The sequence below is a fragment of the Nestor notabilis genome, unplaced genomic scaffold, assembly GCF_000696875.1.
Source record: "Nestor notabilis isolate BGI_N333 unplaced genomic scaffold, ASM69687v1 scaffold4919, whole genome shotgun sequence".
NCBI classification, from domain to species: Eukaryota; Metazoa; Chordata; class Aves; order Psittaciformes; family Psittacidae; genus Nestor; species Nestor notabilis.
In genome coordinates this window covers 14,669-39,564 of record NW_009944908.1, presented here as the reverse complement: position 1 = coordinate 39,564, position 24,896 = coordinate 14,669, and the positions used below count along the sequence as shown (strand labels likewise).

At 36.5% G+C, this 24,896-nt stretch overlaps 1 protein-coding gene across 1 annotated transcript in view; it reads right to left on the bottom strand.

Annotated features, from left to right (window-relative positions):
- Positions 1–24,896, bottom strand: part of DNAH7 (dynein, axonemal, heavy chain 7) — a gene marked incomplete at its 5' end in the record, with an annotated part of 98,485 nt that overhangs the window by 62,373 nt on the left and 11,216 nt on the right. The window contains 12 exons of the mRNA XM_010022633.1: positions 453–562; positions 1,480–1,692; positions 4,839–4,979; positions 6,449–6,647; positions 7,748–7,941; positions 12,359–12,545; positions 14,427–15,112; positions 15,713–15,859; positions 17,242–17,466; positions 22,161–22,239; positions 22,420–22,547; positions 23,481–23,756. Coding sequence (XP_010020935.1) covers positions 453–562; positions 1,480–1,692; positions 4,839–4,979; positions 6,449–6,647; positions 7,748–7,941; positions 12,359–12,545; positions 14,427–15,112; positions 15,713–15,859; positions 17,242–17,466; positions 22,161–22,239; positions 22,420–22,547; positions 23,481–23,756 — 2,585 coding nt within the window. The remainder of the gene's footprint in view (positions 1–452; positions 563–1,479; positions 1,693–4,838; positions 4,980–6,448; positions 6,648–7,747; positions 7,942–12,358; positions 12,546–14,426; positions 15,113–15,712; positions 15,860–17,241; positions 17,467–22,160; positions 22,240–22,419; positions 22,548–23,480; positions 23,757–24,896) is intronic.

Here is a 24,896-nt window from a genome sequence, read left to right as displayed (position 1 = left end):
GTGGTGGTGTGGGGGGGGGGGAAAGGGGAAGGGAAGTACAAATCTTTATGCTATTTTTCCAGCTGCTCTTTCACAGAAACTTTAAGAACTTTTTTTCATGTCTGCAGATGGCACAGTTTACTTGCTTCTGGCCAGCTGCAGTTTACAAATGTGTAGCAATGTATGAAGTTTACTAGAAGTTCACAATAGAGAATAGCTTACATTCCACTATCTATATCCTCCCGTAATTTATCACTAATTATAGTTTCACAAAAGACTTAATTTTATCACAAATTTAAATGTTCATACAGGACCAAATTTATTCCACCAGAAGAAATGTAGCCTATTCTAATTATGCCTATGAGAACATAAAAAAATACAATCCTGTAGTCATCTATTCTCAGGACTAATTAAAATATCTCAATTAAATAAATTCTTGCTAATAAAGCACATTCAGCAGCTTGCAGGTTTACCTGTAGCATCTGTCTGTAAGTGGAGTAATAACCAGCCTAGGGGTATTGCCAAGATATTCATATCCATACCTCAGTCCAGCATTAATCATCTTTGTCTCTAGATGCCCTTCCTAAGAAACAAGGCATCAATTTTACAGAATAAAAAAAATTAAAAAAACACACACACAAAACAACAAACAAAACCAGAAACCCCTACACACCCACAACTCAATACTATTTCTCAAGTTCCTTAGCAGGCCTGATGCTCTTAGAACAACTGATTGCTCTAGGATACTAGTTTCAATGCGACTCATATAAAAAAAACCCAAGCAATTAATAGATACTAAAGTATCAAACAAAAGACCATTTTTTACATTAACCATTATCCATAAGAAACTCCTACTGACTATATAGCAGAGTAGAACTGTCTTGTTAGCAACTTAGAAGGTTAATGACTTTCTAAAAGGGTAAACAGAAATAAGCATCACCAGCAGCTACAGTTATGGTCAATCTGTTGACTGATACAGCAATGTACAATCCCTACATATGTATTTTTTAGTTTCCCATGCAATTTTCTCTGTATTATGGGAAATTTTATCCTGATGATTGTAAAAGTATCATATCCTACCACTATCCAGTATAAACACTGTTATTTTTCCAATAAATGTAATGGTTAAAATAATATTGAAAATAAGTCACATGAAAAACTCCAGCTGAAAATTGCCATCCCTGTAGCAATCTCTATCCTGCAGAAGCAGAAAACCAAAATACAGTCTTTGACTGAACAAATTTTGTCTGTAACCTCCCCTCTGCAAATTCAGCAATGTACTGAGACTCAACAGTGATGAAAAAAGTAATTTTAATTGAAAACTGTGTCTGGCTACTGGCCATTCTAGTTAGCAATCCATGAAAGCGTTGGTTACAGGCATTATCTAATCAGCAGAAATTCCCACAGTAGTGTAAGCACTCTCAGCATAAGCAAGCAAAAAGAAATTGAAAAGCTGTGAATAGAAATCACCTTCTAATAGGATTGAGAGGTACCACTTACCTCCCAGTAGTACCTAAGCTGACTTAACCATTCAAAGTCATCCTCATCTTTGACTTTCTTGCTTACTAGAGATGCAAGAACATCCCTAGCATGAACATCAAGCACAACAAGTGCTCCTAAAGTCACTCGATTCTGCTGAGACAGCTTTCCTCGCACCAAGGTGACAATGTCCTCAATTTGTTTATTATTCTGTTTCAGATAATCCTCTAGTGCCTGCAAAAATGTTTAGAAGTTAAGAAGTTGCATGGCTAGTCTAAGGCATGATTGTTTTTCCTTAGTATCACTTTTATCTCTCTGTATTAAAAAGTTCCTTCTCACTGTGATAGTAGTTCAACGTCCTTCATTCACTGGCAGTTCAATAGGGGTTTCAGTTTGAGGTTTTTTTAGGGGTGGTGTCCTACTTTTACAGAACCATATGTAAAGCATCACTAATAAATATCTGGAAACAAAACAGCATGCATTATTTTCTTCCCAGAACACAGGACATAGTTCTTAACTTTTTACATATTTCACATTACAAAAAACAAAATGCCACGTGTTTTAAAGATATATATATACAGTATAAATTCCTATGATTAAGAGACACTGTCACCTTAAAGAAAAACACCTTTATGTCCCGCAACAGTCAGAAAAAAAACACAGTTCTATAATACAAAAAAGTTAACAAGAAAATGCATTATCTTGTTAAGTTTTTAGTTTATTTACTTCTGGTTATAATCTGGGTTCCGTTAGTTTAATCATTTCTTTTACACAGCAATTGATAGTTTCTTTCATGCTAGTAAGTTGCTGGTAAAGGAAAGAGCTTGTATTGTGACAGTACGTGGATGTGATTAAGTGCCTTATTGAAGTCAAAGAGTGGAAATAACCTTAGTAATACATTCACACCAAAGCATGTTTCTACAGAGGCATAGCTTCTACTCGTCTGGAGAAAAACTCATCTAAGGCCTCTTTTAGATTTTCCTCCCTGCTAGCCTGCTGTTCCTCTCCAAACACTGGCACTGGCAGCCCTCAATAGACTATAAGGTTTTGTGATCTCTCATCTCAGCTAGTTATTTTCCAAACATCAAGTTCCAAAAAATCATCTGCTTAATATGACTTCTTTTTCTACATGAGAATGAAGCCACAAACACAGAGCTCAAAAGCATTAGAAGTCATGACCAGCGCAAAATCTGAAATACCTCTCTCAAATCAGGGACAACAACCCACCTGCTTTACCACCAAGCTTTCCTCAGCAAACATGAGATATCACTTGAGGCACAGAGTATGTCCTCAACTCCTATATCAGTAACATTCCTCAGCGCTATCCTTCTGATCATATTACTGTATATCACTGAGAATGCACATGGCCAGCAAGACAATGCTCTCAAAGTCTATGAAACACCTCTGGTTTTATATAGCATCTCAGTTCATTATTTGGTTTCAATACGAAATTTGCACCTTTGATTTATGTACAAGTTATTTGTTGGAAACAACTCAAAAATGTTTAAAAGAGAGCATGTGTGTGTATGCATGTGCATGTATGTGTGAACACATACTTAATATTAATTAAACAGCTACAGGTTAGGCAGAGAGGTGATTCAGAGCAGCCCTGTGGAGAACAACTTGGGAGTGTCGGTCAATGAGAAACTGAACGAGAGCTGCTTCAGTGCGTGCTCGCAGCCCAGAAAGCCAACCATATCCTGGGCTGCATCAAAAGAAGTGTGACCAGCAGGTCAAAGGAGGTGACCCTGCCCCTCTACTCTGCTCTCACTGGAGTATTGTGTACAGTTCTGGTGTCCTCAACATAAGGAGGACATGGAGCTGTTGGAGCAACTCCAGAGGAGGGCCACAGGGGCTGGAGCACCTCCCATATGAAGACAGGCTGAGAAAGTTGGGGCTGTTCAGCCTGGAGAAGAGAAGGCTGTGTGGAGACCTCACAGCAGCCTTCCAGTATCTGAAGGGGGCCTATAATGACACCGGAGAGGGACTCTTCATTAGGGACTGTAGTGGTAGGACAAGGGGTAATGGGTTTAAACCTAAACAGGGGAAGTTCAGGTTAGATACAAGGAAGAAGCTCTTTACTGTAAGAGTGGTGAGGCAGTGAAACAGGCTGCCCAAGGAAGTTGCATATGCTCCATCCCTGGCAGTGTTCAAAGCTAGGCTGGGCAGAGCCTTGTGGTGACGTGGTCTAGCGAAAGGTTCCAACTGGCATGGGGGTTGGAACTCGATGATCTTAAGGTCCTTTCCAGTCCTAACCATTCCATGATTCTATGATTCATGAATGACTTAAATGATATTGGCATCCTATCCCAGAAAGCACTGAAGTGCTTCAGGCAGAATGCAGTTCTTTTGGCCTCTCATATGGTCATTGATTGTCTGTCATTTTTCTTATGCTTTAGTATATAACACAGGAAAAGAGAAAAAATATTGAAGACCCTAAGACTAAGAGTTCTCCACGCCACAGATTTGGAACAGACTGTCAGGAGACACAAATGCCTCTCCACTACCTCACTAAATACAAGCCCCTTTCCACAGCAGAAAGAAGATTCTTGGGCTGAAGCCAGATGAGCAGAATTCCCACAACAACAGAATTGGACTGAAAGCTACAGGAAGGACAGGTTTCCTTGCATGCCAATGTACAGAAAAAACTTGATATAGACCAGCACAAGAACTTTTGTCTAGGCTGAGAATTCTGTAACAAACATTCCCAAAAGCAAATTAATTAATTTAACCTTTCCTTAACTTCCTCTAAATTCTCTAAGATTAGTTGCCTCATCTGATGGTGGCAATTCTGGAACACTTCCAAATACAATAGGGGAGATCATTAAGCCTTAGTGATAAACAGTAGAAAGGTTCTAAAAAAACACATATCCTGAATCTTAATTCAGTGCCTTAAGTACCTTTATTCTCAGTAGCATTACTAATAGATTATAAATTCTGTACCAGTCAGGCATATATATTCATTATTTGACAAGGGTGAGGATGGTATATATCTTCTAATGCTAGTCCTAGCCCATCTTCATAAAAAGCACTTAACATTAATGAAGGTAAGTTAGACTTCTGAACCAGAGATGAACAGAGAAGCTATGCTAGTGCATACCACCTGAACACCCCACTGGGCTGCTTTCACAGAAACACGTCACCTACGTGCTGTCAGAATTCACTCTGACATAGCGCAGAAGCATTGGTACCTATATTCAAAAGCAAATATTAATGTGAAAGTCTTCAAGGATCACATTTCAGGTAGATCTTCAAAGAAAATACTCAAAAGATTAACTATGCCACTGTACACCTATTCATCCAAACAGGTTATTACCAAAGGTGTGACTTACTACTCCATCATATCAATTTGACTTAATTTATATTTAAAAGATTCTTACCGCTTGGCCCTTTCTAATAGACATCTGTACTTCCACTGTCCAGAAAGTTTGGGATACACAAAGAACCGTTTGTCCGGGCCACTCTCTTACCCAATTAACACGTGCAGTTTTTGGATAAGCTTCAAGTGCCTCCCCAATGACCTAGACAGGAAAAAGCACAGTATCACTACATGTGAAAGCAGGTAATGTTCAGATTTACAATTATTTTAGGTTAGATTGTATTACTGAGGATAATGTGGATTCAGCCTCAAAAATTCAACTCCCTAATAGTGATAATTTTGCAAGCAAATCTCTCAATAAAGCTCAAAAGCCCAAAATGTCATAACATGAACAAGTGATCACACAGAATTTCTGAGAATTTATTTCACTACACATTCCAAAATGATTCTTGCCATCAGATACATAAATTTTATACACCTATCTACAATGAAACTAGAAAACAAGCACAAACACCATTTAGTTAGAAGTGGCATCCCACACTGAAAGTATTCTCATCTACTAATTCTAGTAAAAACCCAGAGCTTTTAAGGTTTCAGATGATATTATTTAAACTTGTATCTAACTTCAAGTGTATTTTCTAATAACAGAATAATTAACCTGGTTCTAGTGCTATTCAAGGATAATCACAATGAAATCAAAACTTGCACTGGAAAAAAACTTTCAGTTTGTACCAACAGATCATTTTCTCCCCATTAACAAAACCCAAGAAAGAACAGTCTTATTATCAAGAAACTCCTCAATAAATTTAGATGGCTTTTCAAACAGTGAAAACAACCTGGGTGAAAATCTACCACTTGTTTTGCAGTTTCAGGCCTTTTGGCTTTTAGCAATCTATACACACAATAGCTTAAATTAAAAAGTACACATCTCTGAGGGAAAAACTATGTAAATGTTATCCAGTGTAGATCATTATAAAAGTTCTGTAGTCAAGGGTAAATGCATGCAAATGGTGCTTAAACATTTCTTAGTCATGCACCTCAGTTTGTCCATGTCTGGTGTGCACCAAATAGATCAGCTTATTCACTTTCTTCTGTACTGCTATACTACAATAGTTAAACTCTTGTAACTGTAAGAAACTGTGTGCACATTCAATTACATCCATTGACATTGAAAAGGACCACAAAAAAGACGACAATAGAGATGGTTAAATATACAACACAATGATGACACACTGTAAACACTAGAACAATAAAATCTGAACAGTTAATGGTCTTCATTAACATAGTCGTAATTAAGAGAAATAGAAAAAAAGAAAGAAAAAAACCCAAATGTGGGCAATCTTTCAGTTTAATCTTGTCCCTTAATGCGACATCAAGTGGCATAAACAATCTCTGGTAAACTGACATCAACAATCTCTGGCAAAAAGATCCTTGGTGCAAGCATTTTTTCACTCTACTATCCAATGTTAAAGAATTTTAGATAATTCTATGACCAGAATTGACACCAGAACTAAAAAAAAAACTATGTAACCTTTAAAGACTGAATTCATTGGTTTCATGTTTATGCCAGGTGCAAAGAATAAAAATTGATTCCAGTATATGTTCATGTTTACTGAAGAAACCAATGCTGAATGACATTAGTCTAGAAAATAAGAGGCTGGGACTTGTTACCTTGTGGATAGACTTCAGCATAGCTTTCTCCAGTTCAACCAGCCATCTTTCAACCTGGCCTCTAGCTGCTGATGTCGAGATTGTCTCTATGAGTTCCACAGTCTCTCCTTCATGACTTTTAATGTGTGTAATATCTAATGCATCAGTAAATTCCACTTTTGCAATTCCTTCAAAACACTTTTTCAAGTGAGGTTGTACTCTAGAAAACAAAAATAGTATTAAACAGCTACTGACAATTCTTTCTTGCCAATACTACCAAAGAAGATCTAACTAACCAACCAACCAAAAAATCCTGATCCATTTTCTAAAAAGATCATTCCAAGTTTGTTAAAAAAGTTTATTCTCAACAATAATTCTTGTGTACTACCCCCTGCAAGATGCTTACCACTTTTGGAAGGTGATTTTAAATATGTAAAATATTACTTGTAATCTCTGTCACGTATAAGCTAGTAAAGATAAACAAATACCCTTTTAACTGCTAACCCATGTACAGTATATAAAATTCCATCATTTATACATTCCCAGCAAACTAAACATCAAGGAATTTGCGTAAAGTGACCAGGTATGACCTTAACACAATACCTTTTCCTCACAAGACCTCTTGCTCTCTTCATTGCACTGTATGAATATTTCTCTGTGACTGAGTTGGCTTTATTTTTCATACCCCTTCTTACTTTTGCATGACCTTGCACTGCATTCACTAAATGCTATCAAGTCTGCATACTGGGAATCAACACAAATTCCTCCACTTATAACAAAGGCTCTAAGTGTAGGATCACTTCTGTAGGAATCATCATAGAGTTAATTCTACTCAGTATAAGGAGGACTTACACTAAGTTATGCCTTTTTTTTTTTTTTTTAATACTCATTCAGTATAATCCTGAATGTGGTTGGGGAGTAGAAATCCCAGTGAGAGTTAAAACTTGGCAAAAACTTCTGAAATGCTTTAATTAGGACTGCTCCTAAAAAGATAACGCTCAGGTCAGCAGTTCCATCTGATATTCAGTTTTCTCAAGGGAAAAATCAGGCATGTTCATTTTCCCATGAATTACTATATGGATTTCTGATTCTTCTGAAAACCAGTGTATGGAAGGGTTACTAGTTTAGAAAACAGAACTGAATTTAATTACCCATATTAAAAATTACTCTGTGTTCACCTGTCATAAAATCTAACAAGCAGATACTTAATGCCATAACTCTCAGTGAGAAAAAAGTGAGTTCTGGGCTCAGAAAAACAGTATGACGAGACTATCTGCATGCACCATGAGTCACAAATACAACTATTAAAAATTATGGTACCGAGTAGGATCTTTCGTCTCTGAGAGAATCTCAAGGAGTTCATCATTAGACAAGAAAAAGAATCTTGGGAAAAACAGACGCTTCTTCTCTAGGTATTCATTAAGTCCCTTGAGAATTAGCTCCATAAATTCATTGCACTTTCTCAGTTTTTCCAACATACTGTCTATTTCTGCTACTGCCAGAACGTGCTTGTCCTGCAAAAGAAATTATGTCAGATAAAAATGTTAATGCCTTCTTAAGTAAATCAAAAAGCACTGCAGGAATTCTTAAGCAAAAAGAATGTCTATTTCAAATTCTGCTTTACTCAAACCATTGCCAGGTTTACAATTTACTAGCCTTCATTGCAGGGTTCACTGGAAAATGAGTTTGGCAGTTGGCACTAAAATAATTTTTTGCAAAACATGGACCCCTATTGTTGAAAACTATTTTCAAAACAGAATCAATTCAAACAACAGAATTCCCATCATTCTGTTGGAGCAACATCAACTTACACTGACTATTCAGTTGGATTATGTAATTAAGTAGCACGAGCAATCAAAAGGTTTTTACATATGCTTAAAAGTATACTTTCATGACAACAACGCAGCCACATCTTATAAGTGGTAATCATCTCTCAGAGTTCAATGCATAAAAAAATGTGCTTTCCTTCCATATAAAGTATATAAATATATATTTGAAATTATAAGTATTGAGATGGCACAGTTGTACGTAGGCAACAGTGACACTTCACTACTAACATTAACTAGTAATCTGATCTAAAAAAGATATTCTCTAATCCTAATGAATTTACTTGCTTGAATACGTTTTCACTAGCAAAATGTGGAAAGTTATACTTGCTTTAAGAACATAAATTATATTTTTATTTCCTTTTACAGTAACACTTGGCAATATACCCTATTGGATAAGCATGGGATATCTTAAATTTATACACTTTGCAGATGACAAAATATATACTGACATATAGTGCATTCCAAACGCTTTCTACTGCTTTCCATATTAACCTCTCAAACTAAATGAAAGCTACTGCATAAGATGAAAGTTATCTCAGTCAATACAAATACAAAAATGATTTTGCAGAAGATCTAAAGGTTGCCAGGCTAAGAAGCTTTAAAGTAATACAGCTGTCTGAACATCAGGTACTAGCATTTAATATACTTTATGACCAATGTATAGCGTAATCATCATTATATTTTTTAATCTTGCTCACGAAGTATGGGGTTTGGGATTGAAAAGTAGGAAATTATGCAGATTTATGACAGTGGAAGTCCAACCAAGCAAATGCTTCTACTCAGTTCCAGTATGGGCTTGGGTTCACCTGTGACTGAATTTATTCTAGTTCAGGCCTGTGCCAATACATTAACTGACTTGTTAACTGTGAACTGATTCAAACCCATTCATGTTGCAATACATAATGTTTTATAATGATGAAGTCCTGGCAAAGAAATGGGGAGTGATTAACCCCAATACCCTGCTCAACTTCCGAAAGCCTGGGAACACACCTTCTGCCACACATCAGCACCTAAATCAGACTGCATTTTCCCAGAATTTTAATGGGGCCAGAATGGCTATAGGTGAGATGGAAACAGAGCTAACTAGAACTCCTAGATCCACTCCGTTCTGCCCAGTGAGTTTGCGCCTGTAAGCACACACCACAGAAGATGGTATCCGGGATTAAAAAAGACACAGGTATATTCAACAATAAGAAACACCAAAGAGATTGGTAGGGAGAATTGCAGACTACTCAGTCTACTGAAGGGTTGTAAGAACTGCTGACAAAGACTGCTCCAACAATGGACTGCAGAAATCAAAGATATACCCAGACTATTTCCACTTTGAACAGTTTTGTCAGAGACCATTACAAATAGAGAATGTCTCACTCAGACCCTGATGGGGTCTGCAGAACAACATAGTCTCACAGAACAGAAGCATGGGTGACTCATGTTGCAAAGGATGAGAGATGAGAGACAGGCTAGACTGCTGTGCAAAGCCCAGAAGGTGCAAAAGGTGTCTCTAAAGAAACAAACTCTTCACAGGATGACAATGCAGATCTGACCCAACAACCTGACTGCTGTTCAGCTTTCGTTTGGAGAATTTGATAATAAATTCAAAGTTCAGCTTCAGTTCAAAAACTCATAACATTTTGAATTATTCACAATGTGCATTCGGCATTGGTTCAATTCCCTGCTCGTGTTACACATATACTTCCAATCTACTGAAAAAACCCAGAATTGTATGTTTATCTCATTGATCTTCATAAGGGTGCACCTCCCGAATACAATAACCACAGTGTTCCTTTGTACTACATTTACCTTCTGCCGCTTGCCTCTTGCATCACACCAAACCAGAACAAACCCAGTAACTACATATACTTTTCATCTAGACATAGACAATTAAGCTGTCAGGATACAAATATAATTCATAACTGGTTTTCTAAACCAGCTTTTTATGCACAAGCAACTGTATAACTACATGTTTTCAAAAGAAAGAGCTTTTGTTCCCTTTCTTAGAGTATTTATCATCAGCAAACAGAACTAAGTGCAACTGGTAAAGCACATCAAAGCTGTATTGCCAGTTTTATAAATGGGATTCTTCTTGCTTGTTTTCTCTTTCATATGAGAAAAAGTCAGGCAAAAAAACAATTTATGCTTCAACATACATTTCCTATTTACAGTTCTGCTAAGGAATGAAGAAAAAAGGTAAAGTCATCATTCTCAGCCTTATGAAACATCAGTGTACGTTTGTCTGTGACACTCTCAGTGTCAATTAGGGGAAAAAACTATCAGGAAAATAGTATAAATCAAGTGTATAAAAGTAGTTTGAGTACCCTATTAAAAGACCATCACTAACTCTACTTTCCAAATAGAATTTTTTACGTATCACAGGTTGCAGCCTCTATTTTGTTCTTGCTTTCTTCCCAACAAAGACAGAAAAGCTTCAGTATCCCAGGTATTTTAAATGTATAGGAATTACTAAGTACCTTAACCCTCACTAACGTGCATGGCTTAAAGTAGATATTTAAAATTAAGGAATAAAGTATGATTATTCAAATTTGTGAAGAAAAGCTAAGCAAATAAAGGAATTCTATAATACACAGCAATTTCATAATACAATGCAAAAAAGCACAGACAGACTCAAGTTAGCTACATGCTTTAAGAAAGACCATTCATACAGAATAGGGAAGAGCATTCTTTTAAGCCATGAAATTAAACACTACATTTGTGGAAACAGACTGCCATCTTCTGGAAAACAGTGCCTGCTTGTTTAACCAAAATCAGCTTGAGATTATGTTAAAGTTCTATTCTGGCATTTGTACTCTCCTGTACAAAAAAGAGATTTATCTTTTTTCTGCATTGATAACACATATGACATTCAAAAAATACTTCGTATTTGATTAGCACTGAATATTTGAATTAGAAGATCTTATCAAAAGAGATCATTCAGCACATATTATCCAGAAATATCAATCCAACTACTGAAACAAAGGACATTCATATAATCTCTTTAATTGATCCTAATAACTGTGCTAACTTCTGGAAAGTGTCAAAGCAGCAGATTGGCAAGACAGTAACATCTGAACTGCCAGGCATGTGCAGTGATTGTGTCTGACAATTGCCTTATGTACGGATTTACAGTAGATCAGAATAGTACTTCTGAAGCAAGTTAAATATCTAAGCAGTTTAAAGTTACAGAGGCATCTCTACCATTCAATATGCAAATAAACAGCATTTTTCAAAAGCAACAATCATTACTGGATGCAGTGCTCCAGATGCGGCTTCACCAGGGCAGAGTAGAGGGAGGATCACCTCTCTCAACCTGCTGCAATGCTCTTTCTAATGCAGCCCAGGACACCACTGACCTTCTTGGCCACCAGGGCACACTGCTGACTCGTGGACAACTTGTTCACTCTCCGCTGAGCTACTTCCCAGCAGGTCAGCCCGTATCTGTACTGGTGCATGGGGTTATTCCTTCCTAGGTGCAGGACCATGCACCCTATGAGAAGACCTTGGGAGAGCTGGACTTGTTCTGCTTGGTGAACAGCTTGCCCAAAGAAGTGATAAATGCTCCATCCCTGGCAGTGTTCAAGGCCAGGTTGGACAACATGGCCTAGGGTGAGTCATCCCTGCCCATGGCAGGGGGGTTGGAACTAGATGACCTTAAGGTCCTTTCCAACCCAAACCATTCTATGATTCTAAGTGGAAAGCGAAGAGCCAACTTCTCAGCAGTGCAACAAGGGGCAGCAGGTACAAATCTTTGCTTGGGAGGTTCAGCCTGGACATTAGGAAAAAAATATTCCCTGGGAAGGTACTGCAGCACTGAATTCTCTGGAGATAACTCCAAGAATGTCTGTCCTTGGAGAATTTTGAAATTTGGCTACACAATGCTGTGGCTGACCTGATGTAGTCTTGGCAAAAGTTCTGCTTTTAGAAGCAAGTTAGACTTAACAGTGGGTGACCCCTCCCGGTCAGTATTTCTATGGTTCTACGTGAAAGAGTTCTGCAAAATCATTTTTTAAAGAACCTAAGGGGGCTAAGATGAAACAGAAAGCAGATTACTGTGTTAACAAGAACATACTACAAATCCACTCTATATTCTTAGGATAGCAGTACTTACCTCTAAAACTGATTTCATTACTTCTTTCCATGTCTTAACCACGGTAGCGAATCGTCTACTTTCTTCAGGCATCTGAGCCATGATGTCAGGAGAACTGAAAATTGGCTCCAAATAAAGCCAGGTAGCCTGTACTTTCAGCCATTCATCCAGGATATCCTGTACCAGTAACAGCTTTGCTTCCCATTCTCTATAAAATAGCATTAGTTCAAATGTATGAATTGGTACTTCCTGTAAAACGTTTCCAGCTGTCTTGCTTTCAGCTGGGATAGTTCTTCGTTGTAGCTGGTGCAGTGTTTGTTTTGGCTTTAGTCTAAGAACAGTGCCGATAACACACTGATGTTTTAGTTGTTGCTCAGTAGCACTTCCTTGATCAAGGACTTTTCAGTCTCATGCTCTGCCAGTGAGGAGGGCCATGGGAAGCCGGGAGGAAGCAGAGACAGGACACCTGACACGAACTACCCAAAGGGCTATTCCATACCACAGCACGTCATGCCCAGTATATAAACTGGGGGGAGTCACCTGGAAGGCCCAGATCACTGTTTAGGTCAGGCTGGGTATCTGTCAGCAGGTGGTGAGCAGTTGTATTGTGCATCACTGTGGTTTTTTGTTATTTGCGTTTTGGTTTATTTTCTCTCTCTCCCTTTCTCTGTTATTTCCCTTTTCATTATTATTATTATTAGCAGTATATTATACCTTATTTTAATTATTAAACCGTTCTTATCTCAACTCATGAGTTTTACCTTTTTTCTGATTCTCCTCCCCACAACATTGAGGAGCAGGGGGAAGTGAGCAAGTGGTTGCATTATAATTAGTTGCTAGCTGGTGTTAAACCACATCAGCAGACTGCTATAATCTTTTTGGAAATTTGCATATTCAGCAAGTGCAACAGGTATGTTTTAAGGTATCAGCAGAAATCATATTCACCTAGCCTGATTTCCTGCGTAAGAATTCCATAGTAATCACCTCTGGTGATTTTGCTTTTATCAAGAGGTAGGAAAAATGCAGCTTTCCAAGAGGTAAGTTAGGCAGGTCAGTTAATTTGCTTACACCAAAAATACACCATAATGAAGATGAGGAATTTGGAATAATCTCTGGCAGCAACCCAGAATTCTACCTGCTTTGTTGGGTTATTGAGAAAAGCAACCATTCTGTTACTGCCTAGATCTCAAAGTCTGAATTAGCAGTAATGGCTTGCATTATTAGAAAGGCTGTCAGTCACCAGACAACTCTTGATGAAATTACCATGGTGTGCCTCCTCTTTTTTCTTAGGCAAAACCTACCTTTTTACGTTAAAAAGGAAGAAAGTCTTACCCTACAGTACAGTAGTAATTAGAGAATTCATGCTTTGCATTCATTTAATAATGCTATTGGAAAGTACATGTATGTACATGTACATATATATTCATACTTAGTAATATGTGCTAAAATCTGAAATAGCATTTCTGCAGGTTAATGGGAGTTTGGAGGTACCCATATATCTAGGTAAGTATAGCCAAACTTTAGATGAAAGAGATAAAACCAGATTAAAACCTATGCTCAAAGATGGAAGTACAGAAATTTTACCATGCAATGCTAAGTTTTAGAATTTAATTTTCTGCATTAGGAAAGAAAACAAAATCTTTCATCACATCCCTGATATTTGTCTTGTTTTCATTTTCTTCATCTCCTTACGTAAGTCCTAATATTTTTAAAGAAGAGCTAAAAGATTGAGCAGTTTTATAATTTAGGTAGAAAGTCTACAACCTTTCCCTCTATACCTCAGATTATGTTTCATCTGACAAAACAGAGATAATAGTATGATGCATGTGGTAGTTTAAGAACCAGAGCATGTTAAAAATGTTTAGTAACCTCCCCAATGCATTAGTGCTCCCCATATTGTTTATTAGAAGTAAAAATAATCTTTATGGGATTAAATAGCACATAGCTGACAAAAGCTTTAGCCTTTTAAAATGAGATTAATTCACTGCTTAAGGGAATAAACAAAAGCATCTGAAGTCCCTACAGATGAAGCAGAAAAGATTTGATAACATTACTTGGTGACTTTCTATTAGAAAAACAAAAAACATACCTTATTCTCGTTTCATAAGGCTTAACGAACGGAGAGCCTCTCATAGTCTGAGTTTTGACAATGTGATCATCCAGTAACATCTGAATATCATCCACAGATGACAGAATATAGCTTCCTGTGTCTCGATAGGTACAGAGACTGAACTCCATTTCATCCCATTCAGAAATCATTTTCACTAATGCTTTCTCAAGTGAATGTTCTTTGCTGGCTGTTTCGCTGATGGTCTCAAACTTTTCCAGGAATGGTTCAAGATTCATGTTAATATATGACAAGAGATTTGAGTCTTCAGAAGGAGAAAGTGGTAAGCCAACAATTTTTGACATCTCTTCCCAGTGCCTTTCTTGCAAGCCAGGATTACAAATCACCTGGATTAGAGGAATGTGGTGTTTGAATTCCTCTACTTTTGATCTAACCTGTCTTGTTATTGCTAATGCATTTGGAGAATTTTGGAAGGATTTTTCTAGTTTATACAGTCCCTGCCAGTAGCTTCCTACATCTACTTCTACTTTGTCTGCATCCACTTTTGCAAATGACCCCTCTGTCCAGTCTTCATGTTTTTTGTTGAATTCAACAGCCATATCATAGAGACGAAGATACGGAGCAAGAGTATTCCGGATGCTTCTATGCTGAGGGAACTGAGACACTGGCCATCCAAAGGACTCTTCTTCTGAATTAAACTGATCCATCTGTTGAAACACAAACGAGGGCTGAAATACAAAGCTGTCTGTGAATCAGGTTGTTACAACAGGGATTAGGGAGGTTTTCTGGTGTCTTCAAAAAGCTTCAAATTAAGTTTTGAGTTACTAAACCAGTAACTATAATTGCTGCCACTGACTGCAGTTAAAGCAAACTAACAGTAAGAGCTCAGCATTCATGCTAGTCAAATAGAGGAATATGCTTACAGATTAAAAATGGCACTTAGCTATTCCTCTATAATTTTTATTACCATGAAGGCTTTAAGAGATGGGAGGTAATATTGAGCATCAGGAATTGCACTTCCAAGAACATAAAATTATAATTTCTATGTAAACCCATGTAAACTTAATCCACTCTTTTATTATGCAAAGTGCTGCCACGTTAACTCAAGACCACATAGTAACAAATTACTGTGCTCAGTAAATTTGCAGTTTAAATCATAAAGCACGTAAAAATGTTTCATAACTGAATTAAGAATTATTTTGCCACATCTCAGTAACTGCATTACTAAGCAAACTGATGATTCTGATAACACAAATATTAAGATTTACAATTTATACTACTGGACTAGATTAGACTATAACATGTACCTTGTCACCAGCAACATCCAGTTTCACGTTTAATGCTTGAGCTTTCTTCAAATACTTATCAAGTTCCTGAACATCTCCAAATGTGCTAAATTCTTCAACCTGCTTAGCGTAGCTTTCCAGCTCCTCAGCAAATTGCTGACAGTGCATCTAATTAAACATCAAGCAAACATATATTAAAGAAATCACAATAAATTTCTGTAGAAAATGGAGTAACTATTCTGATTTGCTACAGTAGGACACTTTATACTTGTAGAATATCCAAGATATCAACATATTTGCATGAGTGTCTATTCCACCCAAATTACAAAATTTGCCCTGGATGCTGCTGTTACCCACAGTGATTTACTGGGCTAACAGAGGGTTCTATGTTGTAGGATATAGTTGGCCATAAAAATTTCTACTTTCTGGGATAGGTCAGCAGAATAATAATAGAAAGCTGAATTCAAATTCCTAGTATATCTCAAATTAAAATAGAATAATAGGACTAATCAAATTACAGACAAAGCCCAACACTTTGACAAGGCAGAGGTGTTTCTGATCTTAAAACCACACAGTTCAAGGACAGCTTTTTCCTCGTACATACAACTCCACAACACATATTTCACATTGAGTATCAGGAGTGGTCAGTGTCTGAAACTAATCATCAAACTATACAAAGCAATAACGTATTTCAAGATAAGAGTCTATGCTGCACATTTATTTATAACACAGTAACACCAGCTACTTCTTTAAATGTACTGCATAAATGGAGAAGCTCACTATCTCAAAATATGTATGATCTAAGACAAAATGATGAGGAGACTAAGGAGCACTACAAAACCAAAGTGGACAGCTCTATAGGCAGTAACTGTAATAAATTAGCAGCCTGGTAATGAGCAATCCTTGTGGAGAGACACCATCACCCAGATAATAAAACAAACCGTACTGTAGAAGGCCAGTAAATAGGATGAAAAATTCTAACAGAGATAAAATGTACGTAAAGTGTAAGAGATTAAAAAATAAAACCATATAAAAACATATAAACCAGATCTTGATCAAGGTGCACTTATGTTACAAAACTACCTTATTTGACATTATCTTAACAGCAAAATAACACAAATAAATGTAGGATTTGTTTGGGGGGTTTCTGAGCTATCACAAAAATTTCACAGGCTGCCACTGACTGCAGGACAGCTCATGGGCTTAAATCAAGCCATATGTATGTCTTTAAAGGATGTATCTGATTTTTACTATTTCATATACACACAACTTTCATCAACATTGCTGGAAGTTCTATCACCGAAGAGCTTCCAGAGTACAAAATGCGGTATGTGGCTTGTCTTGCAGTACTCATGGATATGTGAAAAAGAAACGAGGGGCAAGCAAGCAAAAATTAGTTAGGACCAAGAATAATACGAAAACATTTACTTCAAACTTCTTCTAAAAATATATGGGAAAATAAAAGTGGTAATTCAACCCATTATGTCATGTCCTATATGCCACCCAAAATGCGTAGCTCAAGGATTTCTTAAATATAGTCAATTACAAACCTTAAGCTCTTCTTGAAATTGCACTGTTTTTTCTTCAATTATCTTCCTGTGGTCTTCAAAGATATCTGGCATTCGATCATGCCACTGAAAAACACTACTGTTCAGTTGGATGTCTGCTGGTGAAAAGCCGACATGTTCTATCAGGAAAACAATGTATTTTACAGCATCCACTAATTTCTGCTCCAGTTCGATTACATCACATGTTTCTATGTTCTTTACTGCATCCTGGGAAGTAGAAAGTAAAAATCAAGGCTTATTTTATATAATTTAATGCCCAAATAATACCTGAAGTAGTTAATAATTAAACTTTTTTTACAAGGAAAATTAAATAAAGTTAGAAATATGTGACCTGAAAAGGTGTTTATTTGGAACAGCATGGCATTAGTGATTTTTAAAGCATATAGATCTTTAATACAATGGCTTGACTAGCTATTTTATTGAATAAAACTCCAAAGAATGGGTGAAGCTGCATGCACAAAGGTTTGGAGTAATGTAAGCCAATCCAGATAGCTTGTTGTAAGTGTTGCAGGTTTGGGAAAGAAAGCATTTTGCTACTGACAAAAAATGAGTATAATAACTACGAGAGAAAAGGAGGACACACTTCAGAAAGGGAATTACTGCATGGCCCAATGTGAGATTAGGTCTTCCCTGGCAGTAGGAATGTAATGAATCTAGACAGCCATTTTACTGCTCAGGACAATTAAAATAAATATTACACTGTTCTTTCAGATCTCAAAAGCTGGTAGTAAACTGCATTGATACACATAGCGTTCTGTATGGTACTCTTAACAGAACAGTAACACAGCCCAGTTTAAACAATAATCCTTTACAAAGCAACCTGAAAACTTCTTAACAAGACCTGTATTAGTAAAACTGTTGGCCAGTTGGACAGCTCAATAGTATATCAGTACATGTAAACACTACTTGATATCCATCGATTGAACATACAGAAAATTTTTATTTGATGACAAAATGTGACATCACTGGAAAGACTTTTTAGGTAGGGATAAAAAGTGTAAACCTACACTTTTGCTCTTTTAACAGCAGTTTCCATGCTTCAGAATATACTCATTGCTATAAGTCTAGAGAATATTTGGCTATTAAAAGAATCCCCAACGACTGATAAAACTTTTCAGCAATCAGATGGAAAAAGTATTAGAAGGGCTTTCACACGGATGCAATTACTACATACTATCCATGATTACATGCAATTTGTTTATTCTCTAACACAAAATTATAGCATAGTGGCATATTCTCAGATAGCACATAGTTCAACTTCTAAAGATTTTATTTTTAACTTCAAAAAATTACTTCAGTTTCAAAAAATTACTTCAGTTTTACTCCATGTTAAACTTTCATCAGAAGTTCAAATCACTCAGACCCAAATTCATCCAACCACTCAGCCAATTTATTTTAAGCACGTATATACATTCCACACATTTAATAGTGGTCACATACATCAGAACACTGCTTAACAGCAAGAGACTAAGACACATTACCTTTCAAGTGTGAATACAAATGCTTTGCTGAACTGGAGTTTGAATACATCAAAGAAACAGCAGGGTTTTGATTACAGAAGTAGTACTTGTAAGTGAGATGGGATTTTACAGTTACCAAACTGCAAACCCTACATCTGCTAAATTTTAAATCACCATTTAAAAAAAGGCTGTAAAGGCAAAATTACTTCATACAACTTGTCAACGAGTGCTTTTTAAAGTTTTCTCATGAAGAATTAAATACATTCTAAAGTTCCCTGCATCTCGGGTTTCAACTCTTTGATTAATTTAGGATATTGAGAATGAATATTCAGTCTCTTCCACATCTAATTTGATTACTTTAATTTAATTTAGGAGAACTAAGGGATATTTACTGTTTGACTATGCTATCTGTTCAGAAGCCTGAAAAACACGCAGTCTTAGTTTAATTCTATTGGCATGTTGCCCACACTACAGAAATTACTTGCTAGGTGGTTACAATAGCTAGATAGAGATAGAAATACAACCATGCATTTATTCCAAGCCATCATTTACAAACACATTGCTTCCTGAAAAATGAGTGAAAAAATCCCAGGTAATATCTATATTACTAACTAAGTATGTATATTACTAACAGACATAATCAGTATTCCAGCCAGTCACACTGCTTACTAGCATGCTCCCCTACAGCAGTGGTCTCCAGTGTTCTTGATCACACATCCTTACCAGCAAGGAATCTTTCAGCATGCACCCCAGTTTATTTACAGATTATACACACATACTATAGTATGGTGAAAAGCTGACACATTCTATCAGGAAAGCAACGTGTATATATATGATATATGATACATATATAAACATATACATGTTTTCAGCAAACATCACTTGAAACATCACTGAAAAATTGTAGAGGTTTCTCTTCATGAGCCAGGTGCTTAGTTTTTAATGTACTAACATACTGTATACACAAAAAAGCATGCACAAGAGAATTTAAAAAAGGATTAAATGAAGATGAAATAAAAGTATGCTGAATATTTATCAGTTTTACAGAAATCTTGTTGCTTTCACTATTAATAATATATTAGTAAAAGCAATATGATAAAGTGTGCTTTACCTAATACTTTGAGATTCAGAGATTCAAAGATCTTGTTCTAAGTTCAGTTTATTTCAATGCATTTTAATGGTTGTCATAGCAAAAAAAAAACAACCCGAACTCTCAAAGATACATAGATCCAACTGGAAGAACTGCATCATTGGCTGCACTTAGTAAATCATGATTCCCACTCACCACTTATGCAAAGGTTTTTGTTGAAATTAATCTAGTAAATTTCCATCTTCCCTGATGTCACTCAGTTGTTCTTGCAAACTAACTGGAAGCTGCTGCTTTTTTAACAAATGCATTCAAAACCCACTGAAACATTTTGTAAGACTGTAAAACAGCTCAGAAAATTCAGCTTCCAAGCTTTTAAAGTATACAGGTATGGGGGGTGGAGGAGGCACAGTTTTCAGCAACAAAAGCACGTAACAGTGGAAACATTCCCAAACATCTCTTTTCAAAATTCTCTCTCCAAAGCAGGATTTTCTTTTGAAAAGCAGTTAATATCTCACTCATTCTGAAAGATGGCAGCTGTACCTTGAAGGACAGATTAAGTGTCATTTTTTTTACCAAAAATGTCTGCGAGGTAGCATGTTACTGACAGCCACTTGTCAGCAGAATTAGGAACACTTGTATTTTTGTTAAAGAAATAACTCATCCTTAAGTAGCTCAGAAAAAGGTAGTTCTTCATGTATGCCATTACTGAAACAGAATCTAGCAAATACCATAAACTGAGACGTAATAAACATCTGTGCTCTTATCCAGCTGTACAGCAAGCCTCTCACACTGCATAATTTGTTCTAATATTTGTCTCTACAGATCTTCATCAATGTTTTCCATGTGCCTTCCAACAGAAATGCATTTATTTTGTCATCATACTGTTTCTTGTATATTATTTCAGCCACTCAAGATAGCAGGAAGAACAAGTGTTTCCCCAATGGTATGTGGCTTTTTCTTTCACCATTGAGTAAGAAGAGGCTTCTAAGTCTTCTAGAACGGATCATTACATTTTCTAGGGTACTGGATTAAGGATTGCATGACTTGAAACATCACTTAAAAATTGTAGAGGTTTCTTTTTATGAGCCAGATGCTTAGTTTTTACATGTCTTGTTGAGTGTGATGGTTTCATACTGTAACTAATATCTCAAGGCACAATAGACATTTCAGGCAAAGTTCACCATTAACAATAGTGAATGTAAACTCATACTTCAAACACTCTTACTGATAATTTCGATTTGGATTTGGGTTTTTTTGCCAACTAGTCAAATCTGATTAGAAGCATTATTTTTACTTCATAATGTGGACAAGGCAGAGCTCATATTAGGGGTAGAAGCATCAGCTCTGCCATTTTCTTGATCACTTGTGCTCATATTATTAGTATTATCTTCAATCAAAAATTATCTAGTTTCTTTGAGGACATTTTACTGCCTCACCTTACAAGGGTGGTGAGGCAGTGGAACAGGTTGACCAGAGAAGTTGTGGATGCCCATCCTTGGAAGTTCAAGGCCAGGCTGGATGGGGCTTTGAACAACCTGGTCTAGTAGGATGTGTCCCTGCTCATGGCAGGGGGGTTGGAACTAGATGATCTTTAAGGTCCCTTCCAACCCAAACCATTCTATTATTCTGTGATGATCTTTATAAGCCAGTTACCCATTTTGTGAGAGTTAGGTTAATTAAAACTAGATAACATAATCCACAGATCTATTTAACTGGGCACACAAACTGCAATATATAGCAATACACCGAAAGCAAGGGAAGAAGTGAGGGTGCCACTGTGAATGTCTCTGCATTGTGGAATACCCAATATTTCCTCAGGAAACCTCACTTATGTATGTGACACAAGACCCTCTGACATACAAATTAGATCAAATATCAGTAAAGCTTAATTTCTTTCTCATTATTTTCAGGTAATAAATAAATGCTATTTCATCACATACTTCAATGGATCATCTTGTGCACCCTGTGGGCTACACATCCCCTGCTTTGGAGACAGAGGCCCTACAGAGCTTTGGTCCATGCTAACTGGCATTCTTGCCAACAATACCACTGTATAGGGCAAGTGACAGCACAGAGAACTATTCCAAATCGGCAGTCTGGTCACAGCCATGACGTTTTGGTAGCCAAAAAAGAGTTTAAATGTATGTATAAGGGCCAGGCTATGACATTTAGCCTCATGGCCAAAGACCTGTTCTTTTCTATTTTGCAATACAGATACAGCGCATCAGTGACTTTAACAAGGCCAGAATCATACCTGTAAAGGGGGTATCCTGCACATCTTACTGCTTAAGGCCAGAGCAATAGTATTGGTAGCTACTTCTATCTTGGACTCATGAAAAAAAGAAGAGTACCTTAAGCTCCATTAGCTCCTGTGTGTTAGCTGGAAGAGAAAGGGCTTTTTCTGATATTTTCTCATACCCATCACACAGTCTGAAAAAAACATTAAAAAAACCAGTTTGGCACATATGTTTTGTGTTAATCACCCTTGGACCAATAACATACATTTATAACAACAGAAACATGACCAACACATCCTTTGAAGTTTAAAAAGATTCAACAGTGTAAACAAAATTAAATACATTTCATACACATTTTCTGTTTGAGCGTTACCTCATGTTTATGTCTTGAAGATCGTCAAGCATTTTGGAAATCACTTTTTCACTAATATTTTCTGCTCGCTTTCCCAAAGCACTTATTAAATCATCACAATGCAATTCAAACAATCCTAGACGGAGGCGCTGCAATACAAATATAACAGGTGTCAGAACACTGGATAGCTTTTACCTGTTTTCTCTCACTGTCATAAGCAGAATGCCAGGGATCTTGCCTAGGAATTTAGTTAAACCATAAAATACTTTTAAAACTTTCAAGTGAAGAAGGGAAAGAAAAAGCCACAGTTGCAAACAACTGTCCTGTGTTTGTACATTAAACTTCATCTAAATCTTAACTCTGTTGCTTTTGACCTTGACAAAGAAATATCTACTTCCTCAAAAATGAAGGGCATCTACTATTGAAATTAGAGTTTAACAAGCATCTAAAATATGGTAATCTTGTGTTACTGTTAGAGGCACATGACATTTCTTAGGATTAAAAAGGGACTCTGCCTCTCAGTGGGTCCCTGAATCCAATGCTTTCTTTGACTAGTGGGCAAGTAAGCTTGACTTCCATACACAGTCTCCCTCATGACAGGCCTGTAAGTACTATTTTCTCCGAAAGTGAGGTTTGCTCTGAATACTACAAGAGAAACAACATAAGGAAAACCACTTTAGTCTTCTGAGTTCTTTTTCAGCATGGATGCACAAAGGATTCTTACCACAGAATATCATTACAGGGACAAAAAAAAAAAACATGGTTCATGTTAAAGAGCCTCTCTCTGCCTTAGATGCTTGGAAGGAATTTGTAGGTGGCTGGACCCACACTTTATCTTCTCTTTCACATCTAAGAGGAGCATACTCTGAATGCGTCCAGAAGCCACAAAACAATTTCTAGCAAAAATAACTTTTGCTTAATATGACAAATACACCCCAGAAATGCTAAAATAAATAAATACATATTCTATTTCACTTTAATCATCTCACAGCTAATTATCAGCGCCTTTGACAACATTCTTATGCACAAAATCAACATTAAAATTATATCCGTATCTCTTTTTGAATATTTTTATCATTTACCTTCTCAGAAGTACATTTTATTTCCTTAGCAAGTTTCTGGTACTTTATAATTTCCGTTTTCATTTGTTCAAAGGTATATTCCCCCGACAGGAATTGATCAATATCTTGTTCGGCTTGTTTGTTTATCAGGAAGTTGTACTTATCGTACAGCTTGAGATGTTCCACAAGTGCAGCACTTGCTTTGATAATTTGTTCTCTAATCCTTTTCTTATGTTCATCCAGAATCTCATCCAAGATAATGGGCTTCAAGACAGTTGATGAGAACTCACCTTTTGGCTTTGAAAAAAAACAAGCAAACACATTTTCAAATTACAGTTATGTCTGTAGCTCATTTATGTCACGGAAGTTAAACATAGCTAGAAAAAATCAACTAAATGTTACTTTAAAAATCTTTCTAATTAGAGTCCAGCTACAAGCCTAATTTTGTAGATACAGCTATTTACAGTCTACTCCCATATTTTTTTACATCTTAGCTTGCAGATGTTTGCCTCCAACAAATAAGAAATCAGAGCTGCTTCTTGCAGAAACTCACACTTATTTACCCAAAACAACTATATCAGCAATTTTAAATTTCATCTACATGGACTTTATTTTTCCTGAATCACAAGCACAACTTCAATTTTGCTATCGACTGATCAATCTGTAACATAGTAATATGGAAAACACCTTCCTACAGCCCTCCAGAAGATTTAGAGCCTTGCTCTTGTACATTTAGATATGCTTGAGATGCCTCATTTTTCTTTTCACAGGTTATTGGTTAGTGCTTTTATAAAGCATAGCGTACTACTCAGGTTTCTGCTTGGTCATGTGTTCAAGCATATTAACAAAAACAGTGAGCGCTACTATCCTTAAAAATGAAGTTGGTGCTAAACAGGAAGGACAACAGAATGTCCAAATTATACTCCTTCAGGAAAAAAGAAACATTCACCTTCCACAGCTCTCTGGGAAACAATTAAGATGCACCACAGGGTGTTACTTTCACTCTCCATTATGAAAACTAAGACTGCTATACTGAAAACAACACACAATCCTAAACCAAGTAGATACTTCTTATTATTTCACAATATGTTTTCACTTACCTTGGATTGTTTCCTGTTTGAATTATCATTTTAACATGGCTGAATGCATAAACCAACTAAAATATCAATAGCTTAAAACTTTTAGTTCAGTATTTTCTTAAGAATAGTCTGCTCAAAAGTTTCTATATTTAAAAGATAGCATCCTTTCCAGTACCAATAGAACGTATTTTCCAGAATACTGCAGAAATATGTTTAAAATTTAAATGCATCCATTTTGTTGTAGTACATTTGTAGCAACTGCTGCAGAAAATAGCTCATAGGAGAAAATAGCATTCTTCGCTTTTATTTGCTTAGAGAACACTCATTAGGCTTTTTATTAATAAAATTAAGATTATTT